This window comes from Carassius auratus, unplaced genomic scaffold (genome assembly GCF_003368295.1).
Source record: "Carassius auratus strain Wakin unplaced genomic scaffold, ASM336829v1 scaf_tig00030803, whole genome shotgun sequence".
NCBI classification, from domain to species: Eukaryota; Metazoa; Chordata; class Actinopteri; order Cypriniformes; family Cyprinidae; genus Carassius; species Carassius auratus.
In genome coordinates this window covers 102,393-122,047 of record NW_020525879.1, presented here as the reverse complement: position 1 = coordinate 122,047, position 19,655 = coordinate 102,393, and the positions used below count along the sequence as shown (strand labels likewise).

Sequence of the window (19,655 nt, the reverse complement as noted above, 5' to 3'; positions counted from 1 at the left end):
GGCTACCCTTCTTAACCAGCATTCTTGTTCTGTTTCAAAACCGAACAAAACAAAACAAAACCATTAACAGAACAACAAAGTTTATTTTTAAACACACACAATTAAATGACCTTGCACCAGTTTTGATTCCTATTCTGCTGGCCATACTTTAAACACACCTATAAGAGACAATCAATTTAAGTATAAGGGTAATTTCTTTAAGGTAGTTTAATCTCATGTGTGACTCCAGGAATTAGCCCCACCAAAAGGCAATCATTTAACTCTGAGCTTACTGATCAAAACTGCCCTGATACACCAGAGACTATTTTACAGCCAATTCAAGCAATTCTCTGCTTCAGATCATCTTGAATCATGAAATATTAAATCGCTTTAACATCTGCTGTCAATTTCAGCTCCTCACTGATTCAGTATAATCACTTGTGTTCCACATCGCTTTGCTCTAACTGCTTCTGCCAAGTCAACAAAGGTCTGAGCCGTCTCCGGCTGGAGGGGTCAGCTTTATCAGTGGGATGTCAGACTGTTGACAGCATTTATCACATCTGTTCTTCCCTTCCATTGATCTTACAGCACTTAAACTAGTGAAAGAGTGTTAACTCCTGGAAACGGGCCAGGTGTTACTCGAGTTTGTAAAAAGAAGGCTGGGAAAAAGTGATTCTGACAATCCATAGCGAGAAAGTTCACTTCATTGCACACACGCATTTATTGATTATCATTGCTCGCATAAGAGAGTAAGTGCTCCTTTCAGTACCTGAGAAGGTAGCATGACTCTCTAACAGATATTATGAATTCAAACATTGAGATAAATAACGGACCAACATTTTAAAAATAGAAGGTGAATTGGCTGATGCTGTCACTCTCTTTCAACTGAAAACCATGTTTTAAAGCCTTTTTGTAACTAATAGTATATATGATCTAAGAATTAATATTTTGCCTCTTAAAACATGAAAATATGCATGTAATTTCTCAGTAATGCTGCCAAGGCAATTTGCTGGCCATTTATGCTACTTGATGATGTTATATGGTGTTCATTATTAAATATGAATAATTAAGTCATATTAATGCTCGTTTTATGATTCTACAGTTATGTGACTTAATGACAGGAAGACAAAGAAAAAATATTAAAATCCTTCAATAGAGGGTTAATAAGTTTTAGGAGTTTTATAATAAGTGACCCCAATGTATTACTGGCACATATTAGTGGATGGATCTGTTTAATATGTATGAGGGAGTCAAGCTCTACCTGAGCATGTTTTATTAGACTCATCTTCGTTATCTCCACAGTCATTGGCTCCATCACAAAGCCACCTTTTGGGTATGCAGCGATTATTGGGACACTTGAACTGGTCAACCGGGCAACTGTGGTTAGCTGGAAGGAACAACAGAAACAAAAAAATTCAGCGCATGCCAAACAGGAAATGTTTTGCTTTAAAAAAAAACAAAAAAAAACATACTGTATCTAAGATTGTTACAAAGCATTTCCAAGCTTGACATATATTTATTTTGTATTTTTTATTTTTTATTTTTTTGACGTTTTGTTATACTGCTGACAGCCCGCTCTACATATAAGTGTGTTCATATGCATAATACTCTACTTTTGTTTTTGACACAGCAGTTTTCATTGTGCTATTCATCTATTCTCTTGAGCTAGCTTCACATTTATCTCAAAAATATGCGTTTGCCCTCAGGCTTTTGAGTTTATTTAAAGTAGCGCCTGTGTTTTCCTCTACTATTTGCTCTATTTAATAATAGAACCTGCTATTACTCATAACCCTGGATACTCAACGCGTCCCCAACAGACAATGAGTAACAGATGAAATGAAAAACCGGATTCGAGTGGGATCAGACAGTAAAGTTTCAGCCATATTAAACTGTAGGACATCCCAGCAGAGCAGAAAATTGATTTTGCAATTCTGATAATTCTGGCAGAACATCACGTTAAAGTATTTCTCATAGTGAAAAATGACTCAGCCCCCGACGTTTAACATGGTGCTTATCTTATCGATTAGCTCATGAGATGATTGTGCCATGGAATGCTGTGCGTGGAAGAACAATTTGATACTGGCGTTCTTCCCGTTTGATATTGCAGCCGTTTTTCCCTGAGATGTCAATTAGCAACTTGTTAATTATCTACAAATTATATGCAAACAGTTTGCTTATTCAGATTTACATTTATGTAGATGCTTTTATCCAGTGCAATTCAAGCTACGGTATACATTTTATCAGCATATATATTTACTTATTATACTGCTTTCTGGAATAATTGCTTTCGGCTGTTCATTTGGGGCATTGTGAGTTTGAAAATTTTTGCATAATGATCATAAATATCATATTATAACTGTATACTCGACAACTGCATATACTAAAGACAAAAAAAACAAAAAAGAATATATATATATATATATATATATATATATATATATATATATATATATATATATATATATATATATATATATATATATATATATATATATATATATATATATATATATATTATTGCAGTGTTCATCTTGCTGCCAGGTTGGTAAAGAACTGATGACACCTATGATACCTGAACAGAATGGAAATTTGATATTGAGTGATACATCACAGACATATATGACACTATGTGCATGCTTAATGACACAGCTTGAGGCCCAAAGAGGTTTAATGGTTCAGTAAAGCAGACACAACAGGGATTATACATCGCTGTTAAAGAGAAAGACAGCAAGATACGTACAGCATATGTGGGCCACCTCATCACTGCCATCTAAACAGTCATCATCTCCATCACAAATCCAATTGACTCGTATGCAGCGCCAGTTCCTGCACTGAAACTCATCATTTTTGCACCGCTGGGGCTCCTCTTGACCTACAAAGTCTTCAGGAGAGAAAAACTGAATTGTAGAAAAAGAACTTCAAGGTAAATATAGTCAGTCACAATGTAAGGGTGATGTGGAGTCTGAGTTTAATACAACAAATAAAGCAACAGATTGCTTTTTGAATTTATACTATTATACTCAAGCCACTTTTTTCAAACAAATCAAGTGTGTTACTTCTCACTGCAACTTGACAAAAACTATTTGTCTTTATTTGAGTAACTGATTTCTTCTACGGAGGACTAGGAGTGAACCTAATTCAAGACAAAGACAAAACAACGACAAAAGAAAAAAAAAAAACAAAAAAAAAAAATAACAAACAAACAAATGTATAATTAATTTTTTTTTTCTAATAGTTTTAAATCAGTTTTCAAAATCCTTTTTTTTATTTTACAACTATTTTACTTATGTTACAAAGATCACATAAGAAAAGAAAAGAAAAGAAAATAAGATTTTAAATTACATTTTAAAAAGAGTACTTTGGAATTTTCGCCCAAAAGGTAATAACATATTGAGCTTTTCCATTTTTTTTAAATAATAAACTATATTTAATATTTTTATTTACTAAACTATATTTATAATCTATAAACTTTATTTAATATCAAAGATGACATTTTTATTTTTGTCAATTTGTGAAATGTACTTCGATTTTAAATGATCATGAATGAATGCACTATTAATTTGTAAAACTCCTATTCCTTTTCAGACTTCTTGTCGTGTGATTTTTTTTTTTTTTTTTTTTTTTTTTTTTTAAGTGAATGGTATTCAAAGCAGCCTACCAGAGCACGTAACATTGTTCTTGTCCAGGTGCTGGTTGTCGGCACATGCACATACCCGGCCTCCTGGGATGGCCAAACAGAGGGTACCGCAACCACCATAATTCACCCTGCAGGCATTGTCACCTAAAAACAAACATAGGCCTAAACAACAGATATCTACAAATCTTCTTTCCCACCAGCAGGATGGCTGTTTATGTGTTCATCCCTTTATGGCTTTTAGCAACGTCTCTCCTTGAAGCACAGAACATAAAGTTCTTCTTCACTGCCCACTCAGAACCAATTTCCTGGTCTTCTGGGATGCCGGTGGTACACGGGGGCATTATTTTTAATCACACGTCAAGTAAATTATGGGAAACACTGGAGAAGAGAGCCATTTGACATTATTTTTCTTTCACAGACATAATTCGTTGTGTGGGCAATGACACCTACGATGGGGGAGGAGAGGAGAAAAACACAGTTTTGTGAGAAAACTGTCACTTATTAAGTTGAGGCATGGGGACAATAATAAGGTTTCATTTAGAGAGGGGTTGAAAGGCATTGCCTGAACCAATGAGATAAAAACTGTTTTGTAATGTCCATTCTGTGGTACTCCAGGAAGCGGAAACACAATTAATCTTTCTCCTGACAAGCACTTGAAGAAATTCCTCTTCTGCTGAGAACGTAGACTGTCAAAAAGCCCACATTTTCGGGCCAGGAAATTCATGCGTGACATAATGGCAGTTCCTCACCTTCCCCTGTCAGAAGTCTTGGTGTTACGAATTCTGTAAGTTCGATGTCAAGAGGATAATATTTAAAACATGATACTGGTCCCCACTGCCTACATCGTCATTCTCAAAAGAGTGAGTCTCTCTGACAAGCAGCGTACTGTCTGCTCTCCTGAAACTGCACCACCCTTAGGTAAGTAAGAGATGAAACATGTGGGAGTCGAACACATGGCTGCGTTCTCTGTGCCGCTCGTCTACATGTGCAAGGGCCCCCGCTGAGCAGCATCCCTCCCTCTGCGTGTTGTGACTGGCAGTTATGAGGGAGGATGACAGTAATCATCCCACCTTGCCTCAGACATCCACACAGAGTTAAACATTCTAAACAGAGCTTTAGTCCCCACTTCAGTGGATTAAACCCACCCACTCAACAGTAAGGCTCCTGCTCTGCAGTTGGGTCTATGCTAATCAAAGCTAAAGACATGAACATTTGTAGTATCTGCAATGTGTTTAAAAATGTTGTTTATTATGAATTTTCTGAAAGAATGCACTACTGTATGTAATACGTAAAACACTTTTCCACCAGTTTTTTTTTTTTTTTTCGTCTACTTAATTCATGCATATTACAATTTGGTAAAATTCACCATTATGTACCAAATTCCAGTGCTGATCATTCAGGAGTTAATTTAAAAGCATGCAAAAGGTACGCTAGTGCTCACCAAGGCTGCATTTATTTGAAATATACCATATATATATATATATATGGCCACACTTTATTTTAGGGTCCAATTGTCAGTATTAACTAACCATTAACTATGACTTTTGCCTCAATTAACTCCTTATTTGCTGCTTATTAATAGTTTATAATGTAGTTATTAAGTTTAGGGTATTGGGTAGGATTATGGCTGTTATGCATTATATGTACAGCAAATATGTTAATAATAGACATGCTAATAAGCAACTAATTATCAGTGCGAATTGGACCGTATACTAAAGTGTTACCATATATATATATATATATATATACATATATATATATATATATATATATATATATATATATACATATATATATATATATATATATATATATATATATATATATATATATATATATATATATATATATATATATATATATATATATATATATATATATAATTTTATTTATTATTTACTGTCACTTTTTATTCAATAAACGTTTTCCTGCTGTATTAAAAAAGCAGGTCCCACTCTTTAAAAAAGAAGGGGGTGTGGGTGGGGGGCAACTTCCTAAGCCCAGGCTATGTAATGGTAGAGTACATTAATAAACTGACATTCTTTAATTTTCCAGAATGGTTTAATTTACTCCATAGTCTTCAAAATAGAAGCAACTATTATTAATTAGGTCACAAGATGGAGACTATGAACAGAAGTCATCTGCTCTGCCAACAATCAAAATTAGATTCATTTCTTGGAATTTCATTTCCTGTTATTGCAAATCAAAATCCTCTGTGTTGAGGCCAATTTAATTTACATTCCAACTTACCTGTATGAATTAAAATCGAAAAATATTACAACCATTATTTATCAAAATTTAGAAAAAAAAGATAAAAAATGTGTCATCTTGTAACTTTTCTCTAGTTAAAGTGACTTTACCCAGCTGGCTTTGTGCATCATATACTCGGAGCCCGAACAGAGGGGGTCGTTCACTCCTCAGCAGAGAGACTTCACCAGAGACCAGATCCAGCTGGAAGATGGAGCCGTTCATGTACTCCGTCCAGAAGATGGAATTTTGGTACTGTGCAATCCCAAACGGGTGACTGAGTTCCCTGCCACTGTACACAACCTACAGTGAATTGCAAAAAAAAATAAAATAAAAAAAAACATTAGCATGCACTGTTCTGACAACTGTGTGAGAGGATAAACCCTTTTTCCCATTTAACATCTCTCTCTTTTTTCCTTTCTCCTACACAGTGATGGAATGAAAAGTTTAAAAAGTGATGTTAACGATGCTTTAAGTATATGCCAGCAAACTCTCAAAATGCATTGAATTATTTTTGAACAAATTATCTGAGCTCTGCAGTCGACATACATTTTATAGCTCTAGATGTTTATTCTGTCAGCGTTTGTCTCAATAATAGAGCCGTTTAGTCATGACGTCAATCCATAGACCTATTCAGAAAGCTAATTTTCCATGAGCTCCCTCAGGAATTTGTAATGGGTTTTTATAATAGTGGTTTTCGATCTGGAGTAAAATAAAGTTTGCAGTGAACTTTACTTGAAGATACTTTCCCATTCTGCAATCCAGACCTGAAATGTCAATTTTTTAATCATTGCCTGGTTAATATATACATATATATATATATATATATATATATATATATATATATATATATATATATATATATATGCTGATTACAGAACCAGCTTTACTGACAAGATGTGCATTAAATATTGCATTCGATTTATCGTGCAGCCCTAATAATAATCCCATTTGTTTTCTACAATTTAAGCTAAGAAATAGCAACATTTGAGTAATTTCACTCACCATTCTGCCAGTCCCATTGAGATAGATTCTCTCAATATGATCATAATAGGCATCACACCAGTACATGGTACTGGTTCCATGTTCCAGAGTGAGTCCATTGGGCCACAGCATGTTAGATGTGACAAATATTTTCCTGTTGGAACCATCCATCCAGGCTTTCTCTATTCTACCAATGCTGTCGTTCACCTCATCCTCTTCCCAATCGGTCCAGTACATCCAACTGCAACCAAAACCAGAACCCATTCAGTGTAGTCCATGGAAACAGCTCTTGTATTCACTTTGAAGAAGTCATGAATATTAGTCACATCTTACTCGTTAAGACAGGAAATGTACAGTTGAAGCAGACTGAAACAAATTGCCACGAGGTCTAAAACTGCACAAGCTTAACTAAACATAACAAATAAAATATGCTTAAAAAAGTCAGCAACTCACACCTAGGGGAAATTAAGCTCATCTATATATATATATATATATATTTTATTTTATTTTATTTTTTTCCTTTTCTGTGTTTCTGGCATATAGACTTCTGTGCCAACATGAACTGTGACTCTCAATGGGTAAGTGATATTTGAAAAGTGATTGGGTCAACGTTCTGACATGATCCTTTCCCTAGTAAGTGTGCTTAAGGGATTTGTTGCCTCTGAGTACTACTCAGCGGTCAACGCAAGCTCTTCTGTCTCATCAATGATAGAAGCCGTACTTCATGTGCATCACATAAAACAGAATTGGATAGAGGGCAAATCAAGCGCTCTCTGTCCCAGTGTGTTGGCTACATGACCCCATGAATTATTCAGAAGGCAAACAGCATGCTCTAAGTCTCATCCTGTACTGTTCAAAATGTAACAACATGCAGGCTCTAACCAAAATGAGCAAAGATTACATGGCATTTTCCACGAGTAGAGCACAAAACAGGGCCTGAGGCTCTTAAAAAACGAAGTCTTGTTAGTATGTTTTAACTTTTTCAACTTATTTTCAGTGAAAGAGGTGTTTAACCTAATATTATATCAAATATTTTTAATATAACAGTATAATTTTAAGGTAAAAACAACAACAACAAACCTATATGACCAGTTTTATTTTTGGTTCATTTTCTATGAGGATTTTATAAATGTTTAGTTTAGTGATGATCGTGATCATGATTTAATCGTATATACAGTTCCAGTGTTTGAAGTTGGTAAAATTTTATTTTTCTAAACTTCTCAACCTGATGGCATTTATTTGATAACAACAATGTTGTTCTATACTGAAACTTTTAATCAATTCAATGCCCTTTCTAGGTATTAATTTATTTCCCCCCAAAATTACTGAACCCAAAGTTTTGAATGGTAGTGTTTGTGAAATGTTAATGGCTAGAGAGTGAGTGGATGAAAGACAAAAATAAGTAGTAAATATAGGTGAGGATAAGAGCATGAGAGCGAGACATTCCTTAAACTGGAGCATCAAGCTAGGACAACAAAGGAGTTTACAAAATCAGTTTTGACCGGCTGAAAATCACACAGCTTAGAAAATCTCCTCCTGGGAATGAATATAGGACAGCAATGAAGTGATCACAGAGTAGAGATAAAATAAATAAAAACATCAAACAAATGGACAGACAGAGATGTAAATCTTGAAAGTCCAAATGACAGAACACAAGATACCAAAAGAGAGAAAAGAGTTACTGAGGCAGGCAAGTTTATTCTTATCATGTTATCACAGGCTGCTTGTGGCATCAACAGAGATGTATACTGTATGGGTGGAAGAGATAAAGAAATCAGGACAGGTGGGTGTTATTTCAGGGGGAAAGCCCATCCAGCAGACCAGACAAAGATCAACATGCCACCTGCTCACCTGATAGATGGCCAACCCCTAACGATGGGGCCTAACCCCCTTTCTATAAATAAGCCCATTGAGGTGGGTCAGAACAACACAGCCACATTTATACTAGAGATTATTAAAATAAAGGTTAAATTGGCTGCAAGTTTTTTTACTGGATTGTTAATATTTACTACACATACAGTATAACAATACGTTTGGGTCAACAAATATGTTAAATACTAAACCAAATTGTACATTTATATTGATACATTTATTAATATCAATAAATGAATCATATTATATTTTAGCATTATATTTTTTTGACATTATTGTAAGATTTTTTTTATATATCAGATTTTTTTTTAAATTGGAAAAATATCAAATTGGATAAATTATCTCACTATTACGGTGTCCGAGAGAGCTCAACGCGCTGCAGATTGCAAAACACATGCAAATTGAAAAAACACCAGCAAAAAAAAACAAAAAAAAAAACATCTTTATCAGTTTGACAACACAAGTGCTGCAAATCCTTCACAACACATGCATATAACGAAACGTGCTGTATAATCTCACAACACATGCATATAACAAAACGCGCTGCAAATCCTTCACAACACATACATATAACAAAACACGCTGCAAATCCTTCACAAAACATGCATATTAAGAAACGCTGCAAATCATCACAATACATGCATATAACGAAACGCGCTGCAAATCCTTCACAACACATGCATATAACAAAACGTGCTGCAAATCCTTCACAACACATGCATATTAAGAAACACTGCAAATCATCACAATACATGCACATAACGAAAAGCACTGCAAATAGCACTGACCACAATGGAAATGTTTCAAGGAGACCTCAAAAAGTGTCAGACCCGGCTTGGATTTGCTTGCTTATCATGCAGTGGCTACTGGTCAGTGGAGTTGTTGGTGAATTGAAAGGTGAGTTTTTTTTTTTTCATGGTGTTTTTTTAAAACACCTTGATTCCTTTATCTTTTGGATATTATTGCCTAAATAAGATGAATAATTACATGATTAAATGTAAAAAGTTACTTAAGATGGCTAACTTTTTATATCCTCAGCTAAATATAATTTCAGGTTAATGAAAATAAATTTGCAATGCTTCATTAATTGTTTCTTAATGTGCATGTGCTGTGAGGATTTGCACCGTTTCTTAATTTGGATGTGTTGTGAAGTATTAGCAGGCTTTTCATTGTATGCACGTGTTGTGAAGGATTTGCAGAGCGTTTCGTTGTATGCATGTGTTGTGATGATTTACAGCGCGTTTCGTTATATGCATGTGTTGTGATGATTTGCAGCGCGTTTCGTTATATGCATGTGTTGTGATGATTTGCAGCGCGTTTCGTTATATGCATGTGTTGTGATGATTTTCAGTGCGTTTTGCTGCATGTGTTGTGATGATTTGCAGCACGTTTCATTATATGCATGTGTTTTGAGGATTTGCAGCACTTGTATTGTCAAACTGGTGAAGATGTTTTTTCAATTTGCGTTTTCTTAAGTTGCAGCGTGTTGAGCTGTCTCGGCCACCGTACACTATGCTATCTCTTAACTTATAAATTTAATAAGCTATCTTACTCTGCTATTAAAAAGCTCGGGAGTCAATAATATTTTTTTATGTTTCTGAAAGACATTTAAAGCTCATGGTGGCTTCATTTATTTGACTGAAAAATTGAACTAGAGATTATAAAAAATTCTGAATTGATCAAAAATATTTAGATTTTGTTTCCTTTCAGATATTTAATAAAAATATTGTTTAAGTATTGTTAACACTATATTTTATATATACACATAATATTTTGCATTAAATGACTGTATATTGACATTGAGGAATGCATATTAGAATGGTCAAATTATAATGTTTTAATAAAAAAAAAAAAAAATAATAATGTTGCATAACATTCTAATAATGATTCAGTTGTTCAAATATCAAATGTAATAATCATTAATCTGATAAGTTTCTAACTCTTGACTTGAAAAACAGCCAAAAAACACTAGCTTAGCTTTGAAGCACAGTACATGAATCACTCTATTTTAGCCATCATTCAAAGTTCATGCACTCTTTCCTCTGATGCCCTGTAAGAGAGGCCAAAAATTTGCATCCGCTCCACATTTCCATCTTCCACCTTCAACTTTTTCCTCAGGGGCTTTTTTACTGGCTGTCAAAACAGGACACATCGATGGCACCTCAGAAGAGGTGTGCCTCTCATTTCCTGTCTGAGTGCTACCTCCAGAAAGCCTTAGCTTTCCACTCCCAAAGAATAGTGTCAAGTAGTCTGCGTGACATCCTCTGAGCTGGCAGTTCAGCAGACGATGCTTTTAATGCAGATTTTAATCACTTCCACACCACTGAAGTTATCCCATCGGGAGTGACATGCGGTGGTGACTGGGAGATAAGATGGCATTTTCACGTTTTACTCACGCACATGTGTACTATTTGCAAGTATTTGACAGTTTCTAGCTTCCTGTATTTGCCCCTTGCTTATTTTATTGTTAGCACTGCCATTCAAGACACATTAGCGTCATTAAATGCGAGAGAGAGAGAGTCACATAAATTGTACAAGCGTGAGGTCTGAGCAATGAATATAATTATGGCTCTGAGCTAATGAACCCATTGTGTCTGGAAATAATGAAATTATTCTGCAGTTGCTTTCCCTCTCTTCAAATGATTTGGTAATCAACACCACTTGGGTTCACTAAAGATGGTAAAAATCTATTCCAATGTATATTAATTACTTAAGAATAAGTGCACTGTTTTAAATAAGCCATTTTATTTACAGAGATTTCAAAATAAATTAATTAAAAAGTACTCAAAGCACCCTTAAGATACCACGTGGAATGCCCCAAAAGATCTGACGACCAACGACCAATCAGTATTTCGGTACTTGAGTACTTTTTAATCAGATAAAAAGAGAGTGAGCGGGTTGTCTGATTGGATCTGAGAAGACCGAGAGTGGTTGTTTCCTCATTGCAGTATCTCGCTTCTTCAGCCTTGGCTGGTGCACCTCCTCAGGATTCATGAGTTACTCTCACACCCAGGGAGGGTGATAATGAGATTGGCTCTGGGCCATCAAACTCACCTTTTTACTGGCCGTGCCATGTCAGCTTACTGGTACACACACACATTAACCAGTGTAGACGGAGATATGCTTGGCTGGGCGCACGCATGCTTCACTACTTTATGTACAATTGCATTCGACTCTGAAGCCATGCGGTGTAAACAAATGCTGGTAAATAAACTGGAACGAGAACTATTCTTCAGGCCAGGTGGAAAGTGAGTAGAGCTCAGCATTTCATCCCAGATTGCAAATGTTGATGTAAAGGAAGATTAATCATGTTTTTCCAAGCATATTTCATCCAGATTTGTTGGTAAAACTTTATTTTGCTACTCACTTTAGAAATTTGGTTGACTATAAATAACTTTGCAACTATATATCAACCACTAGCTTGTAGAGCATTAGTAAATTGCCTGCTTAACATCTGCTAACACTTAATTTCATTGGTGCCCCAACAGACATTTTAATGATTATAAGAAACTTTGCCAATACATTTCAATTTATTCTACAAACCCCAAACCTAATCTACTAATACTCTTATTAGAGCTAGTTGACCTGAACTTGAAAAGTTACTTATAGTTAGTAGAATGCCTAAAGTGGACTGTGGAAATATATGGCCATATCCACAAAACATAGAACATGCTTAGGGATGCCTGATATTTTGGCTGGTTTCTCACCTTTCTCATCAAAATTATGTATTTTTCCCCCATGAAAACAATTTATTTACATCTTAAAATGGAATATATCTCTTGAAAATAACTCTACACCTTTACCTCATTGAGTATGTGTGAAACCATGAATATGCTAGTTAGCCCCCCGTCTCCACTCAAACATACCAGTCCGAACCTGCTCTACTTTCGTCCAGTTAACTGAAGTAGTAAATGCTACACAATGGCAAGTGGCAATCTTGGATTAATGGTTATTGTTATGTCATTCATTGCAGTCTCGAGAATGAATCATTGAGTGAGTACGCAAAAAATGCGCAAAAAGCACTCCTCTCACAATCACTAAAAGGCTGTCACTCATCGTAATTCATCGTGATCTCATGAAGATACGTTATAATGGGTAAAATTCTACACTGCACAGTTAATATCTTATTTACATAGTATCTACACCTTCTTTTGAGAAGATCTGCGAACGTGCAGACCTTTGCACTGAAACAAAACCCTTTGAGCGGTGAGTGACTAACTTTAACGCCTCTGAATGACCACTGCATTCAGGAAAAACAATGCATAAAGTAATGTCTACGATTGGCTACATTACTCAGTGCTGCAAAAACACATGAAATAGAAACCTTTGACCATATATGAAAAGCCCAGGGAGTTAAATAATATATAAAAAAGTAACAGATGCTTCTATCCAAATCATAAATCTATGAATGACGATTGGCATTTCAAATCACTGTATAATACATCATCTACAATTAGGATTGTGATGATGTGACAGCTGTTCCCTCTACTGTACCTATTCAGAGGATCCACCACTATGGCTCTAGGGTGAGACATGTCTCCCTCCAAAAGAGTTTTCCTGGTTTCAGATGCCCGCTCCAGCCTAGCCACGCTGATTGTTTTTCTGTAGCCATCATTGGTCCAGTAGAGATTATTTCCAATCCAATCCACTGAAATTCCCTCCACATTATCAAGATCTGTAAGAGCACACACAATTCAGCAGCTGAAAAACTGTTATCGAAGACAAAAAATAAAATAAAATAACAACCTTTGTACCATTTATATGACTTCAATTCATGTAATTTCAGGTGTAAACAGAGTCTTTGTGTAAGAAAATGAAACAACTTTACAAACTGAAAACTCCAATAATATGAAGAAGAATGCATAATGTTCAGTAATTACCATCTTTGAGAATTGTTTCCCGACTGCTTCCATCAACTTTCTGCCGCCCTATCAAAAAACTTGTAGTATCGGCAAAGTAAATGTTTCCTGTTTCAGCATGATAGTCAAGAGCTCTTGGATTCACCAAGTCCTCAATAGGAACCATGTACTCATTGCTAGACTTCACATTTATGTCCAGACCCCGGATTATCCCAGGTCGTCCCTTTCCATAGAAGAGGAATAGATCATTCCTGGGTTCTGTGAAGACACAGATAGAAAGTATTATCATAAATCTATGCCATATACACTAGTCAAAAGTTTGTAATATTTTTTTTTTTTTTTTGTCACATGAAATCATTATAATATGCTGATTTGCTGGTCACTTATTATTAGTGCTACTTTGATATATATATATATATATATATATATATATATATATATATATATATATATATATATATATATATATATTTTATATATTATTATTATTATTATTATTATTATTATTTTTGTTTACTTTGAACCCAAATCAGCTGTGTGAAGATCTACAAAGCCCAATACTGGCAGAGGCAGAGGTGTTAACCCCCTGGGGTCTGAGGGTGATTTTAGGGCCTGGAAAAGTTAGAGAAATTAATGGAGCAATCAGCATCCTCAGGCAGAAATTATCTTGATTGAGAGTATTTATTTGACAAGCTCCAGCAATTATATATATTTTTTTCATTGGGACTCTGTTTAAACAATAAATCTCCTGTTGTCAGATTAGCACACAACAGAGACTGAGGTTATCCATGGGCTTGCAACAAGCTCAAATGATCTAACCTCTAGTCACAGTGGGGATAAAACAAAGGGCAGCCTGGCCTGTCTGTTATGTGGCAGGCCAATGGGAATGAAGTGGATTCTGGGTAATGAGAGGGACCTCACCCCAACATACACCTCCTCCCTCATGGGACCACAACAGTGTGGGTGAGACCACACAAATATCACTTCAATTTATCATTCTGAATTGAAGAGCTCTACTACCTTGAAGACAATTAAGCGGTTTGAGACCTATATATCAAACAACACAGGGACTACTGGATGCCACAGTCATTTAGAATAGCTTCTCATCTGATGGAAAGAGGCAGGAAGTAGAACATCTGGGTGGCGGTATAAATCAGAAACATCTCAAGATGCAGAGCTTGGTTCATTATTGCAGTCACTTCATGCTTAACTCAGGATCGTCATTAATTGACCCATAGCTTTCATTGTCAACTAAGTAAAACGTCCATTGATCAGGAGGATCTGCGTATGGGGGAACAGAGTGGAAATGGCAGTAATGGCAGTAATGAATCATGCTATAGGCAGTCAATAAAATAACATCACAACCACGTGGGCCAATCTCCTTAAAAGTTAATCTCCATCTCTGTCAGTGCCAAGACTGGCGCAAATGCAGAAGCGCTCAATCTTCTAGTGTAACAACACGTACATTTCAATTTCCAGGTCTAGATTGCTGACGAGAATCGAATAAAACAAAGGCATATTCCATCACCATTTCTGCATGGATGACGTGACATTATGTGACATAAAATCATTGGGTAAATTTTTCACTCTTGTAGCAGAGAAGAAATATATTTTTATTAGGACGGTCAATTGCTATATATAACACAATAGGGAATCACTGAATTTATTTTATATATATATATATTTTTTTATAACTGATTGCATTAATCCTATAAAGCATACTGTATCATACTTGATAGATGCCTTCTGTTGTCTGATAGGTTAATATATTTTCATACTATTACTTGATAATTCATGCTTATAAGGTTAAAAGTTACAAAAAGTGACTTAATTATTATTATAATCATTATTATCATTATAAATCATACTATTTCAGAACAACACATCTGAACAGCTACAGTGCACAAAAGTAAGGCTGTGAACTAAGGTGGACTGACTTTTGCAGGACAGCCCATCACTTCCCAGGCTGAATCCGGTATGACAGCGGCAGCTCCGGGATTTGTAGCTCCCGCTGAGAAGGCAGATGTGCGAGCATCCTCCTGGTTTACCATAAGGGTCAATTTCACACGCATGGCCCTTGACTGAAGAGAGGACACGGGTGTCACATTTGCAATTAGCATATTCATATATGCATATAATCTTGAATAATGTTTTATTTATAAATATGGAATACAAAACCTGAAACAAAAGCCAAAAAGTGATGCACATGATGAAGAAGAAAAAAAAGAAGAAAAAAAAAGATGCATAGACATGCATGCCGTTCGATCTAAACAAGCAATTCAAACCAAACACATACTTTACCTTTCGGCTGACTGAGCTTGTGGTAAACCCGTATTGTTTTTGCATTTCCTATGCTGGTTAGCGTCTCCGGGTCTGTGACATTAAAGCGATTTATCCGTAAGATGTCTACCACTGCTCCACTTGAGGGTTCAGAGCGAGTTGCGTACAAGTAGTCCTCAAAAACAGCTAATCCATGCAGGTGGGCCACCTAGAAAAAGGAACATTGACTATGTCAGGTTGATTAGAACACCCAGAAGCTACTTAGCAAGGTAAATATAACCTTGTAAGCTCAACAAAAAGCAGAACAGCACAGATACAGTCCTTGGTATTTCCATTTGATTCAACATCAACATTCAACATTGAATTAGCCATTAGCTAAAGCTGTTATTAGACTTAATTTGACCTGGCAACAACCCACAAGCTGAATAAAGAGGTGCAGATTTGCAGACAGGCTGAAGTTAACGGAATTGTGTTGTTATGCATTCAGGCAGTTCAGGACGTTTGGCAGGGTCAGCTAGAGTGCATGTGTTTCTCTGGGGACACCTCGATTGTGTGGAGTGATTCTAGCCTACATGCTATCTCTACAAGCAACATGTGACAGGAGCAGACTGGGAGTGCTGAACCATGCCTGCAAATACACACATATTAAAAAGTGCATTGTGTTTCACCTTAACCCACAGGGAGATAATTCATCCTCTCTTTCCCTAACTACAAGAGGTAAGAAATGGTAGCAAAATAGTGTGGCTCATAATGCTATTCTCTTTTAAATTTATAGTCAGGTACTCAACCGTTCCTCCAGGGCAAGAGTGGATATTCCAGTTTCCCCACAAAGTATTTGGACACTTAATGCACAATAAAAAAAAAGTTTTTAATCAAATGGTTTTGAGATCAGTTTTAGTATATGTATAAAGTGAGTTCACACAGGGGTCCATCATATTAACAAAGAACATTTCATAATGATACTATTTGAAAGCCAGTTTCCACCTGTGAACCACCTTTGGGTTGATACAGTTTTTGAGAGAAGGGTAACACTTTATTATATGGATCAGTTCTCACTATTAACTACTCACTTATTAGCATGCCTATTAATACCATATTGGTTGTTTTTTAGTACTTATAATTCAGGGCTCTGAACCAGTTCAAGGAACGAAAACAAAAACCGGAAAACCAGGAACAGAACCAGAAATAGAAACGAAATCAAACTTTATAGTTCCGAACAGAACCAAAAATTTTAAATAACCATTAAACAGTTAATAACGTTATTTTATCGTTCCATTTAATATTTGAAATTTGCTGTCAACCAATCATGAATTTCAGTAGTATGTCCTATGCAAATGTGATGCTAAAGCCAATGAGTGAAATATCGCTCAGCTGTGAACTCATCATAGGTAAGTCGCAAAGGCTAAACACTTAGAGTTTATCTGAGGATAGTGTGAGATGAATTTAACAGATCAAACGCACCTACAGCGCTTCTGTGAATGGAGAAAACAGAAAAACTATAGGCTTACATAAAAAGCAGTATAGGCATATACACTAAATATATTTCACTTAAATCATATTGATAGATTAACGAAACGAAAGAAAAAGTTAGCTAAATTACGGTTCATTGTTACATGTTCCAAAGTTTTCGGAAAGGAAAACGAAACCGCAGAGTGAGCCCCTAGTTTTCTTTATTTTGCAAAAGCTTTACAATTTGAATTATTCTCTAAAAGCTTGACAGCTTTGAATAATGTCTTGCTTCTGTATAACCAACCAGCTTTGGTATGACCTTATGCGCACACATAACATAATTTTGAACATATATTGAAGCCTGTTCATTATCAAAATAAAATAGAGTTAAAGAAACAAATAAAAAGTTACACTGTTCCGTTGTACAAAATGTTGCGGTCAGCGTTACCACGCCTCACTGTGATGATAAAAGTCGATGTGAAGGATGTTTTATGTCAATGAAAGTACAAACACTATTTTAATAATTAATAATATTTTAGTATCCAGATATATTTGGATTCATGCCGAATGAGGGAGGTAGGCATCAGCTTCACCTTAAATTAATTTGTTTTTGGATTGATGTTTTTTATAGCCTAAACTTTAGAAGATTTGTTTTGGAGAGAAACTAATAACTGTTTTTAGAATGTTTGTATACATTTTGCTTTAGACTAGGCATTTTAGCCTTCATTATTTCAGAAAGTAATAGGGCTAATATTTTTTTTTTTTTTTTTTTTTTTTAACAATGCAGCAAACGTTATTAAATATCTTAAAAATACTTTAATGTCGTTAAAGCGTTGAGAGATTTGTTTGTTTGTTTGTTTCTTTAGTAGCCTGTATACATTTGGCCAAAATCTAGAAAAGAAGAAGTTGGCTGTGACTTAAGTCAGCGTGTTATTGGCTAACGTTAAATTAAATTAAATTAAATTAAATTAAATTAAATTAAATTAAATTAAATTAAATTAAATTAAATTAAATTAAATTAAATTAAATTAAATTAAACGTATGCATTTATCAGAGCCAAAAGCGACTTACACTGCATTCAAGCTAACAATTTAGTAAAATATATTACTGAGTACAGTTGAGTGCAGTGGAGAGTAAGTGAGCAAAGAACAGAGCATGCTTTAAATAAAAAACAAAAAGTTCTGCAAGGGTGCCTAATTAGAAAGGGTATCATCACATAATAAGAAACCTGTTAGAAAAACAATGAAGTTGAAAAGGGGTAGATGCCGTTTTCAGGACTCGCAGAAACTCACCTTAATTTGGAAGGGAAATTAAATGTGTAAGCAACCTCTCACCAATACGTTGCAGTTCACATTTAAGAGCTCCATTAAACCAAGCAAACCCGCACCTACCTGCATACAGTCATCCATTGCTCAATGGACGTGGCCTTCTACACTTTCCAACAACGAGAAGATCTTTGGGTGGCTTGGCTGAGGTCTACTTTTGAATAATAATGATCCATAATTACCGTCCTCTTAAGTGCACTTCAGGTAAAATATTCAAATGGTGAATCTGTTTCAGTAGTCCGTGTTCATTTTAACTAATTAATGCAAGAACTAGCTCGAGCAATTAAAATACAGATGAAACCACATAGATACAGTTGCTGCTGGGTATAAATGCCATAACCAATTAATACTTGAAATCAATCTGTGTACAACTGTGTTGGTTTCTTTCTCCTCCTATCAGGAAAGAATTTAAATCTTGCAACAGACAAACAACCCTTTACTTCCCTTCACATCACCATTGGTAAGTATGCATATCATTTAAAATTTTCTATTAAGAGCTCAAGAATTTAAACAACATATTTTTTGGTGTATTAAAAATGGTAACTAAATTAAGCTAAATAAGCTAAATTTTGGCAAGATTTCACAGACAAAAATGTCCATTGTCAATAGTGTAGTGATGCAGGTCACGCACAAGTCACTTTCAAACCAAGCAGTTTTGAAAGTCCAAATCTTTAAAATCTGCATGACCAATGTGAAAATGAGTGAAATCAACATAGGTAATTTTTTTGCTTATTCAAAATGAAATGACAGGATTTTTGCAAACAAAATTTCGCCAAGCATCAGTAAATGTGACTGCACATTTTGACTAGGATAACCTTAAGAAGAACTCTCTTTTATGACCATCTGCTGCTAAGCAACTACATTGATCAAATGTGACAGAAATTTCCACAAAAATATAATGTAGCACAAGTGTTTTTAACACTTACAACAATGAATGTTTCTTGAGCACCACATTTTTTAAACACTACTGTTTATACTATATTCTTGCTTAAATAAATATGGCCTTGTTGAACATAAGAGACT

The 19,655-nt window shown here is 35.2% G+C and overlaps 1 protein-coding gene across 1 annotated transcript in view; it reads right to left on the bottom strand.

The window, feature by feature from the left end:
* Positions 1-3,100: 3,100 nt before the first annotated feature.
* LOC113080298 (low-density lipoprotein receptor-related protein 1B-like) overlaps positions 3,101-19,655 on the bottom strand; it is a gene marked incomplete at its 5' end in the record, with an annotated part of 67,419 nt that continues 50,864 nt past the window's right edge. Inside the window, 8 exons of the mRNA XM_026252496.1 lie at positions 3,101-3,112; positions 3,693-3,760; positions 5,977-6,166; positions 6,869-7,088; positions 13,214-13,394; positions 13,600-13,836; positions 15,516-15,659; positions 15,880-16,066. Of these exons, the coding sequence (XP_026108281.1) occupies positions 3,101-3,112; positions 3,693-3,760; positions 5,977-6,166; positions 6,869-7,088; positions 13,214-13,394; positions 13,600-13,836; positions 15,516-15,659; positions 15,880-16,066 (1,239 nt within the window). The remainder of the gene's footprint in view (positions 3,113-3,692; positions 3,761-5,976; positions 6,167-6,868; positions 7,089-13,213; positions 13,395-13,599; positions 13,837-15,515; positions 15,660-15,879; positions 16,067-19,655) is intronic.